Source organism: Callorhinchus milii, unplaced genomic scaffold, assembly GCF_018977255.1.
Source record: "Callorhinchus milii isolate IMCB2004 unplaced genomic scaffold, IMCB_Cmil_1.0 Scaffold25, whole genome shotgun sequence".
Taxonomy (NCBI): Eukaryota; Metazoa; Chordata; class Chondrichthyes; order Chimaeriformes; family Callorhinchidae; genus Callorhinchus; species Callorhinchus milii.
In genome coordinates, this window is record NW_024704766.1 from 7,569,823 (window position 1) to 7,581,448 (window position 11,626).

Here is an 11,626-nt window from a genome sequence, read left to right on the forward strand (position 1 = left end):
ACACACACTCACTTACATACCACACACACACACATGTGGGGGGGGGTTACAATCTCTCATTCACAAGGTGTTTGATCCCTGTATTTGTTCACCCTACTCCCCTCCAACCCCCATTCCCCCCTCACCTCCCCCCCCCCGGGTCCTGGTCAAAATCCCACAATTGTTCTCGATTCATTTTCTGCAGTTTATAAACAGATTTTCTTACAAAAGTTTTAAAAATTTCCTCCAGAAACTCGCTGTGACATGAGGCGTCTCAAACAGTATATAAAGCAATGTCAAAAACACAAGTTCATTCATTCTTTCCTTCTTTCCTTCACTCTTTCCTTTGCTCCTTCCTTCCTTCCTCTCGTTCCTGTGCCCAGTGAGGGCACGGAGGTGACTGATTGGCTGAGATGCCGGACACATACTCTGTGTGTTAGCATCTCAACACGACATGGCCCCGAGTGTGATCACTGTTGTGGTTCCGCAGTCAATGTTCCTGTGGCTACCCGGGAACCTCCATCGGAGACGTCTCCTGTGTTAGTTATTGCCCCTGGACATGGGTCTGGATGAGGGTGTGGATGAAGGTCTGGGTGTTGGTGAGGGTCTGGGTGTTGGTGAGGGTCTGGGTGTTGGTGAGGGTCTGGGTGTTGGTGAGGGTCTGGGTGTTGGTGAGGGTCTGGGTGTTGGTGTAGAGTCAATGCCGGGCGTGGTCTTGGACACAAACCTTTCTGGAATCCCATCCACGCACGCTGGGGGAGGAAAAACATTTATTAATGACTTTGCCAACTCCCTGCTTGTCAGACTTCCCATCACTTCATGGTCTCACTCCTTCCTTCCTCTGTGACCCCAAATCAACCTGTCCGCTCCCTCTGCTCAGTGGGATCCAGCCTGTTCCACGTCCCCTGCCCGGCCCACTCCACCATTGTAGGTTGGGCCTTCAGCCTCTCTGTGCCCATCCTCTGGAACTCCATCCCACATTCCCTCCACCTTGTTCCCTCCCTTGCCTCCTTCAAGGCCCTTCTCAGGACCTTCCTCTTCGGCCTTAAGTCCTACCCCCACCCTCCCTGCCCTCCACCCCTCCTGATACCAACCCCCAGCTCGGGTCCAAATCCCTGACTGTCCAGCGCCTTGGGAAGTCCTCTCGACATGAAAGGCACTGTGTAAATGTAACTTTGCATTGTATTTTATAATAATAATCTTTGCATTTGATATAGCGCCTTATTACAACGTTCAAACGTCTCAAAGTGTTTCACAGGATATACTGTAAAGTGAGTGATTGTGTACTTTGTGGGTGAAACCCGGCAGTCAATTGCACACAACAGCACCTCACGTGGATTGAGTGACCAATTTCTTATAATTTTTTGGGGGGAGGGATTATTACCCCTGGAAAGTGATCCACCAATTGACTAACAACCGGGTTCCTACTGACTGCTGGTAAACAGGCGCGTGGAGTAAGGAAACTTGCCCAACGTTTTGCCCTGCCCGGGAATCAAACCCAGGTCGAGTGCTCTAACCACTGAGCTACAGGACTCCAGGGAGTTTCTCACCATCGTCATGTAGGTTTCATTGGAGGCTGCTTCCTTCTCCTGATCTCTTGTTCTCTCTGTGGGTTTCCCTGGCTCCGCTCCGAGGCCAGATCTCCGGTTCACAGTCACGTAGATGTCCGGCTCCTGTGGAAACGTATTTAGTTTAAGAATAAAAACAGAAGTCGCTGATGAGATCCTGTCCTCCACCTCAATGTTTCCTTTGTTTTTCTTTCCCCGCCACCTTCTCTGCTTGTCCTTATAATCTGCTCCCTTCCAAAACCCCCCGGTTCTGACGAAAAGTCATCGTCCTGAAACGTTAACTCACTTTCCTCTCTCCATGGATGCTGCCTGACCTGTCGAGTATTCCCAGCCGCTTCTGTTTTTATTTCAGATTTCCAGCATCTGCAGTATTTTGCCTTTTCTTTAGTTTAAGAATGTTTCCTGACAGTAATTTGGATACTTAATCCACGACTGTTTTGGGGACACTGCTGTGCGCAATTGGCTGCTGAGGTTCGCCTACAAATGTACAGTCACTACAATGTGATAAGGCGCGATATCAAATGCAAGGATTATTATTATTATTAATCCTCCATTTGCTAATCTCAGTTCCATCCACCCAGACCCTGCTCTCTTTTCCTCTCCAACTCAACAATGACAACAACAAAATTACATATATAGAGCTCCTTTCACATCAGGAGGACATCCCAAGGCGTTGAACAGTCAGGGGCGGGGCCTGAGGGAAGGCAGAGAGGTGGGAGGGTGACCGAAGGCACGATTGAAGGGGAGGGTCTTGAGGCCTTGAAGGAGGCGAGGGAGGAAGTGAGGAAAGGGACCGTGGGATAGAGTTCCAGAGTGTGGGGGCAGAGAGGCTGAAAGCCCGGCCCCCGATAGTAGGGCGGGTCGGGCGGGAGACATGGAGCAGACCGGAGCCCACTGAACGGAGGGAGCGGGCAGGTTGGTAGGGAGGTCAGAGAGATAGGAGGGGGCGACGCCATGGATGGCCTTGAAAGTAAGGACGAGGATCGTGAACTCGATTCTCTGGGGGACTCGGGCGAGGGTGGGAGTGATGGGGTCGGGCGAGGGTGGGAGTGATGGGGTTATGGAGTCTGGTACATGAGAGTACATGAGCTGCAGAGCTTTGGATGATCTGCAGGTTGTGAAGGGAAGAGTTGGGAAGGCCGATGAGGAGGGAGTTTCTGTAATCGAGCCTCGATGTGACAAATGGTGAGGGTTTGGGGGCCTGAGGGGTGAGGCAGTGGCAGAGTGTGGCAATGTTGCGGAGGTGGTGGTAGGCAGTGCCGGTCATGGCGCGGATGTGGGAGAGAAAGGACAGTTCAGGGTCAAACAAGACACCCAGGTTCCTGACTGCCTTAGTGAGGGTGAGTGTGCAGCCGTGGAGGCTGTTGCTTCGGAGGTGTGGAGGTGCTGGCGTGATTGAGTGTTATCCGCATCCATGTGGAAATTTACCCCAAGTCTGTGGACGATGTCACCAAGGGGAACATGTAGAGGGTGAAGAGGAGGGGACCGAGGACAGAGCCCTGAGGAACACCGCACGAGACAGTGCGGGAGCTGGAGGAGAAGCCGTTTGCTGCGACTAAGTGGAGGCAGTGTGAAAGGTAGGACCTGAACCAGTCAAGGACAGAACCTTGAAGGTTCAGGTGAGAAGAGGCAGTTGAGGAGGATTGAATGGTCCACGGTGTCAAAGGTGGTGGAGAGATCGAGGAGGATGAGGAGGCAGAGGGAGCCCTGGTTGCACATGGTCAGGATGTAACTTGTGACCTTGACCAGAGCAGTTTCTGTGCTGTTGGCAGGATGGAAATCCGATTGGAGGGGTTCTTGGAGGAGGAGAGGAAAGAGCGTAGCTGGGAGGTGAAGGCTTTCTCAAGGACCTTAAACAGAAAAGGGAGTTGGGAGATGGGTCAGTAGCTGGATAGCTGTGATGGGTCAAGGAAAGGTTTCTTCAAGGTGGGGGTGATAATGGCTGTTTTGAGGGGGGAAGGAACAGTGCCAGATGACAGGGAGAGGTTGGTGATGTCGGCGAGTAGTGGGGCAAGAAGGTGGAGCTGGAATTTAAGGAGAGGGGTGGGGATGGGGTCCAGGGAGCAGGTGATGGGCTTCATATGGTGGTGAAGACAGAGGAGGGGTTGACAGGTTCAAAGATGTGAAACGCGGGATGGATAATTGTCGGAGTGTGGGCGTGGGGGGTAGGGGGGGGTGGAAGTTGGGGGGGAGGTGGCAGCTGAGCAGATTCCATCAATTTTGCAATCAAGGAAGTCCAGCATTTTCTCGCAGTGAGAGTCAGAGGAAAGAATCTGCGAGGCGTGCTGGGGAGGGCGGAGGAGCCAGTTGGTGGTGGAGAACAGGAGCCTGGGATTGCCTTTCCCCTCCAGGATTAACCTGGAGTAGAAGGACGATTTGGCTGAGGCGAGAGTGGAGCGGTAGTTCTTGATGAGGTCCAGCCAGATGTGGCGGTGGACCGTTCGGCCGGATTTGAGCCAAGTGCATTCGGCAGCCCACACCTGGCCCTTAAGCAAGCGGAGGTGGCTGGTGAACCAGGGTGAGGATCAGGAATAGGAGGCACTTTGGGAGGTGAGGGGGGCAAGGGCATCAAGTGTGGTGGAGAGCGTGCTGTGGAGAAGAGTAAGTGCAGCGAGTGGGTTGTTGCGAGAGGTGGGCCAGAGGGGGAGGAGATCAAAAGACTCCAGGGCAGCGGAGAGGGACTGTGGGGAGATCTTCTTCCATGGTTAGCAGAAGATGGTTGTAGGTTTGGAGACAGTGGGGAGACGGATATAGGAGTTGAGGGAGATGAAATGGTGGTCAGAGATAGCCTTGTCAGTGATGGTGACATCCGAGACGCTGAGGCCCTGGGTGATCACCAGGTCAAGTAGGTAGCAGTGAACGTGGGTAGCAGAGTCGATGTAGAGGAAGAGGTTGAGAGAGGAGAGGAGAGGAGAGAGGAGATCTGAGGAGGGAGAGTAGGAAGGGATGAAGTGGAGGTTGAAGTTACCTTGGATGATGAGGGGGTTGGAGCAGATACAGAGGGAAGCAAAGAGGGTGGAGATGTCAGAGATGAAGGTGGGGGAGGATTTTGGGGGGCGGTAAATTAGGAGGATTTTTGGAGAGAGATGGGAGGGATGACAGAGGGTAAACAACAACAACAAGATTCCATTTATAGAGTGCCTTTCACGTCGGGAGGACGTCCCAAGGCGCTGTACAGTTGGGTCAGGACCCGAGCAGGGGGGAAATGGTCAGGGTGAGGGGAGGGAAGGGAGGGGGCGAGGAGAGGGTAGAGAATCAAGAGGGGAGCTGAAGGCACAGTCAAAGAGAAAGGTCTTGAGACCGGCCTTGAAGGAGGAAAGGGAGGAAGCGGCGAAGGCACTGGGGATGGAGTTCCAGAGCCTCGGGGCTGAGAGGCTGAAGGCCACCGATGGTAGGGCGGTTGGGGCGGGGGATGTGGAGCAGACCGGAGCCAGAGGAACGGAGGGTACGGGCAGGTAAGTAGGGGGATAGTAGGTCGGAGAGGTAGGAGGGAGCGAGGCCGTGAATGGCCTTGTAGGTGAGGATGAGGATCTTGAATTCGATCCTCTGGGGGATGGGAAGCCAGTGGAGGCGAGCGAGGGCGAGGGCGAGGGTGAGGGCGAGGCTGAAGGTGAGGGCGAGGGTGAGGGTGAGGGCGAGGGTGGCAGTGATGTGGACGCGGTGTCTGGTGCGGGACAGTACACGAGCTGCAGAGTTCTGAATGACCTGCAGTGTGGAGGGAGGGCCGGGAAGGCCGACGAGGAGAGAGTTCCCATAGTCCAGCCTTGAGGTGATAAAGGTGTGGACCAGAGTTTCAGCCGCGTGAGGGGTGAGGTAGTGCCGTAGTCTGGCAATGTTTTAGAGGTGATGGAAGGCGGTGCCAGTTGTGGTGCGGATATGAGGAAGAAAGGACAGCTCAGGGTCGAACAGAACCCCGAGGTTCCTGATGGCTTTGAGAGGTGGAGAGTGCGGCCTTGGATGCTGATGCTGTCAGCGCCTGAAGTGCGGAGGCGCTGACGTGAGCCAATCAGGAGGGCCTCAGTTTTACGCACGTTGAGCTGAAGAAAGTTGTCTCTCGTCCAGGACTCGATGTCGGACAGACAGCTGTCAGGACATCGGGGGTCGTGGAGTTGAGGGTAGAGGAGGAAAGGTAGAGTTGGGTGTCATCCGCATACATGTGGGAGTTAACCCCATGTCTGCGGATGATGTCACCACAGGGGGAGCATATAGAGGGTGAAGAGGAGGGGACCGAGGACAGAGCCCTGAGGGACACCACACGAGACAGTGCGGGGGGGGAGGAAAAGCCATTCGTGGAAATAAAAAATGAAGACGGTGGGAGAGGTACGACTTAAACCACTCAAGGACAGGGCCTTGAAGGTTGAGGTGGGAGGACAAGCGGTGGAGGAGGTCGACCGTATCGAATGCTGCCGATAGGTCGAGGAGGACGAGGAGGCAGAGGGAGCCCTGGTCGCAGATGGTCAGGATGTCATTGGTGACCTTGACCAGGGCAGTTTCTGTGCTATGGGCAGCACCGAAACCCGACTGAACGGGTTTGAATAATGAATGGGTGGAGAGGAAAGAGCGCAACTGGGAGGCGACCACTCTTTCAAGGTCCTTGGACAGGAAGGGGAGATGGGCTTGATAGCTTGATAGCTTGATAGCTGCAACGCATCAATGGAGGTTTTTTTCAAAGTGGGAGTGATGATGGCAGTTTTTAGAGGAATGGGAACAGAGCCACAGGAGAGGGACAGGTTGGTGATGTCGATAAAGTGTTCGAAAGAGGGGAACGAGCCAGTGGAGTAGGGGGACAGAGCAAGTAACGCCCTGGAGATGAGGGCTATTCCGCCACCACAGCGGTTGGGGCGTAAGGCATGGTGGTAGTGGCCTCAGTGAGGGCGAAGGTATCACCTGGGGTGAGCCAGGTTTCAGTGAGGGCCATAATGTCAATGTTCTCATCAAGGATGAGTTCCTTGATGGCCAGGGTCTTGTTGCAGATGGAACTCTCTCCCAAAATTCCCGTGGATGGCTCTTATGCCAACAGACGCAAGTTATTATAGGTAAAGGAGGCATCCATTCAGCCGGTTGAGCCTGGTCTGCCATTCTATGGCTGATCTGTATCTCAATTCCAAATACCTGCTTTTGCCTCATATCTCTTGATACTTTGACCGAAGCGCTTTGGGACGTCCTCCCGACGTGAAAAGCGCTATATCAAATGCAAGGATTATTATTATTATTATTATTATCTATCCACTTCAGTCTTGTTCTTAAGAACTTCCCCAGATTCATTTTATTACCTCAGAGTTTGTGGGTCGGGCAGCCTCGTTCCTCCTGTTAAACAGGTCCCACATCAGGGGAGAGAGAGAGAGAGATGGAGAAATGACAAGTTTACAATTAGTTGTAAAAAACAACTTCTACATAAGAATTAGTTGGTGAAAGAAAACTAAGGCCCATCCCATTCGCCTTCCACCATCCTGGCAGTCGCTTACCATGTCATGTGCCAAACTATATTGTCTCAGATATAATAATAATCCTTGCATTTGATATAGCGCCTTATCTCATCGTTGAGACGTCTCAAAGCGCTTCACAGAATATACTGTAAAATGAATTGACTGTATATTTTGTGGGTGAAACGCGGCAGCCAATGGTGCACAGCAGCGTCCCACAAACAGTCGTAGATTGAGTACCAAATTATTATTTTATTTAAATTTATTTTGAAATCCCCAGAAAACTGATCTGACAATTCACTAACAACCAGTTTCCTCGTATTAGGTAAACAGAGGCGTGTGGAGTAAGGAAATTTGCCCAACATTTTTCCCTGCCCAGGAATCAAACCCAAGTCCTCTCGTATGCGAGGCGAGTGCTCTAACCACTGAGCTATAAGACTCCACATATATTCTCGAAATCTATTACCTTTGTCTCCTCAGCGCCCACACTGCCAGGAGAGCCAGAGTCACACACAATCCCAGCACTCCCACCACGGAATACACCGGTATGTGCCACAATTGCAACACCGGCATCGGAACCTTAAGTCTCCGCACCCTGAACCCTGAGGGAACCAGAGACAATTCATACAATTACACTGTACCTGTGGCAGGAGGAACTGTGTCTCTATCCCTGATCTGGGAGTGTGGACGGACGCACAGTGTAGAGGGAGTGTTACTGTGTCTCTAACCCTGACCTGGGAGTGTGGACACACAGTGTAGAGGAGCTTTACTGTGTCTCTAACCCTGACCTGGGAGTGTGGACGCACAGTGTAGAGGAGCTTTACTGTGTCTCTAACCCTGACCTGGGAGTGTGGACGCACAGTGTAGAGGGAGCTTCTGTGGTGGGAGGAGGATTGTGGTAAAAAAATAATCCTTGTATTTGATATAATACGTAATTACATCGTCGAGACGTCTCAAAGCGCTTCACAGAACACACTATAAAGTGAATTGACTGTATATTTTGTGGGCAAAATGTGGCAGCCAATTGCACACAGCAACGTCCTACAAACAGTCGTGGATTGAGTGACCAAACTATTATTGTTTATTTTGAAGGAGTATTATCCCCGGGAAAGCGATCCACCAATCGGCTAACAACCGGGTTCCCACTTACTGCTGGGTAAACAGTAAATACTGTGAAGTGTAGTGACTGTATTTCCTGGGTGAAACATGGCAGGCAATTGCACACAGCAGCGCCCCACAAACAGTCGTGGATTGAGTGACCACATTTCTTTTTGGAAGGCATTATTACCCCCGGAAAGCAATTCGCCAATCGACTAACAACCGGGTTCCTACTGACTGCTGAGAAAAGAGGTGTGTGCGCGTGTGTGTGATGTGTCTGTCTGTGTGTGTGTGGAGTAAGGAAACTTGTCTAAGGTTTTGTCATGTCCTTCCCGGGAATTGCAGTCGGGTCCTCTGGCTTGTGAGGCGAGGGCTCTAATCACTGAGCTACAGGGACACACATCGTATCCAGGCAGGAAAACTACATTGATATCTTCATTACCTGCACACAGGACCCTGACTGTCATGTTGGCTTTGCGGATGATACGATGGGTCCTGGGCGTCCGCACCTCACAGCTGTAGAGGCCGGAGTCGCTGCACTTGGCTGCGGTGAGGAGGATGGAGCAGTTGTTGTGCTGGATGTTGCCGGCCCAGAGCAGTCTGGACGTGAAGTTCGTGCCCGGGACAATCACCGATATGTTACTGTAATAATACAGGATCTGACGGCAAAGGATTTCACCTCAAAAGTTTAGTGTTTAGCTGGTCAATGACAATCACAGTCTCCAGTAGGACTTAGAGACACAGCAAAGCTCCCTCTACATTGTGTGTCCGTCCACACTCCCAGGTCAGGGTTAGAGACACAGTAAAGCTCCTCTACACTGTGCGTCCACACTCCCAGGTCAGGGTTAGAGACACAGTAAAGCTCCTCTACACTGTGTGTCCACACTCCCAGGTCAGGGTTAGAGACACAGTAAAGCTCCTCTACACTTGGCCAACTGGAGCTGGGAACCCAATCTCAGACATGGAATGAAGTCACAGTCCGTCCACATGTCCTTGAGCGGAGACTGGTTATGGTGATGCCCTCTCCCCCCCATCCCCCACCGTGGTGTGTTACCTCTTGTTGGGTCTCGGCACTGTGCGTGGAATGGTACCAATCCACCTTCACATCCCCCACGCTGGTATTGGGGGGCAGCTCGAGGTCGCACTGCAGTAAAGCCGGATCCCCCTCCCTCACGCCCTCTGGTGGCCACAACCGGAGTGCCAGGAGCCAGCGCACAGCTACAGCAAACACAGGGTTAATGTTAAAACAGTAATGATGTGATCAGTCAATCCACAGCCATTTGTGCGGCATTGCTGTGTACCATTGGCTGTCAAGTTTCACCCACAAAATGCTCAGTACACTTTGCATTGGAGTCCTGTAGCTCAGTGGTTAGACCACTCGCCTCACAAGTAAGAGACTTGGGTTCGATTCCTGGGCAAGTTTCCTTATTCCACACACCTCTGTTTACCAGCAGTCAGTAGGAACCCGGCTGTTAGTCGGTTGACGGATCGCTTTTCTGGGGATAATAATCCCTTCAAAAGTATTTTTTAAAAAGATAAGTAGTAATTTGGTCACTCAATCCACGACTGTTTGTGGAACGCTGCTCTGCGCAATTGGCTTTTGCTCATAAAATACCCGGTCACTACACTTCCTCTCCAGTGACAGAGGTGAGGAGAAAGAGAGGGGGCGAGAGGGGAGGGGGAGGACAGAGAGGCTCGAAGGTGGAGCTCCAGCTCATGGTGGGAGGGGGGCAGGGGGCTGGAGGGGTATCGGGTAGGTACATGAATAAGGTTGGTGTTTCCTGAATGAAGGAAGCGAGCCCTCAGTATGACCTTAGAGAGATTAGGGTTTGGGCGAGGATAGCTGGGGGAGGGAGCGCTGGGGTGGGGGGGGGGAGCGCTGGGGTGGGGGGGGGGAGCGCTGGGGTGGGGGGGGGGCGAGCGCTGGGGTGGGGGGGGGGGGAGCGCTGGTGGTGGGGTGGGTGGGAGAACTGGGGTGGGGGGGAAGGGAGCGCTGGGGTGGGGGGAGGGAGCGCTGGTGGTGGGTGGGTGGGAGAACTGGGGTGGGGGGGAAGGGAGCGCTGGGGTGGGGGGGAGGGAGCGGTGGTGGTGGGGTGGGTGGGAAGAACTGGGGTGGGGGGAGAAGGGAGCACTGGTGGTGGGGTGGATGGGGAGCACTGGGGTGGGGGGGAGGGAGCGCTGGTGGTGGGTGGATGGGGAGCATTGGGGGGGGGAGGGGCGCTGGTGTGGGGTGGGTGGGAGAACTGGGGTGGGGGGGAAGGGAGCGCTGGGGTGGGGGGAGGGAGCGCTGGTGGGGGGTGGGGGGAGAACGGGTGGGGGGAGGGAGCGCTGGGGGGGGGGAGGGAGCGCTGGTGGTGGGGTGGGTGGGGAGAACTGGGGTGGGGGAGAAGGGAGCACTGGTGGTGGGGTGGATGGGGAGCACTGGGGTGGGGGGGAGGGAGCGCTGGTGGTGGGTGGGTGGGGAGCACTGGGGTGGGGGGAGGGAGCGCTGGTGGTGGGGTGGGTGGGGAGCACTGGGGTGGGGGGGAGGGAGCACTGGGGTGGGGGGGAGGGAGCGCTGGTGGTGGGGTGGGTGGGAGCACTGGGGTGGGGGGGAAGGGAGCGCTGGGGTGGGGGGGAGGGAGCGCTGGTGGTGGGGTGGGTGGGGAGAACTGGGGGTGGGCGGGGAGGGAGCACTGGGGGTTGGATTGGGAGCACTGTCTGCCTCAGTGCGGTCCCTGTGACCCAGAAACACTTCACCAGTTACAGTCTCTTCATGACTCCGAGGCTCGACCTTACTTACCACCGAGGAAGAGGAAAAGAGAGGACAGGGGTAGAGCGGAGGCCATCCCGAGCACACACCGTGGGGTCCAGTGGCCACAAGAACCCTACGTCACCAGCTCCGGTTTCCCCCCTGTTGACACCCCACGTCTCGGAGCTGCTGAGCGGGTTGTGTCAGTTACTCAAACCACCAGCACTCGGCAAGAAGGAAACAGCGAGATACCAACTGTCTCTCAAGGTATTTATAGTGACTGATCTCTTCCGGTTTCATATCAGGTCACTTCAAGTTAATAACCACACACACGTACACACTCGCAGCTACACACACACATACCCGCACACCTACACACACACCCGCGCACCTACACACACACCCGCGCACCTACACACACACACATACCCGCACACCTACACACACCCGCGCACCTACACACACACCCGCGCACCTACACACACACACATACCCGCACACCTATACACACACCCGCGCACCTACACACACACACATACCCGCACACCTACACACACACCCGCGCACCTACACACACACCCGCGCACCTACACACACACATACCCGCACACCTATACACACACCCGCGCACCTATACACACACCCGCGCACCTACACACACACACATACCCGCACACCTATACACACACCCGCGCACCTACACACACACTCGCACCTACACACACACACATACCCGCGCACCTATACACACACCCGCGCACCTACTCGCACCTACACACACACACATACCCGCGCACCTATACACACACCCGCGCACCTACACACAC

At 54.3% G+C, this 11,626-nt stretch overlaps 1 protein-coding gene across 1 annotated transcript; it reads right to left on the bottom strand.

The window, feature by feature from the left end:
* Positions 1-449: 449 nt before the first annotated feature.
* Positions 450-11,162, bottom strand: LOC121850758. Its single transcript, XM_042343839.1, has 7 exons — positions 10,851-11,162; positions 9,123-9,286; positions 8,511-8,727; positions 7,437-7,572; positions 6,821-6,854; positions 1,530-1,652; positions 450-731 (listed from the first exon to the last, which is right to left on the bottom strand). The coding sequence occupies exons 1-7, from the start codon at positions 10,894-10,896 to the stop codon at positions 450-452; spliced, it is 1,002 nt and encodes a 333-aa protein (XP_042199773.1). The 5' UTR covers positions 10,897-11,162.
* Between the last annotated feature and the right edge of the window lie 464 nt (positions 11,163-11,626).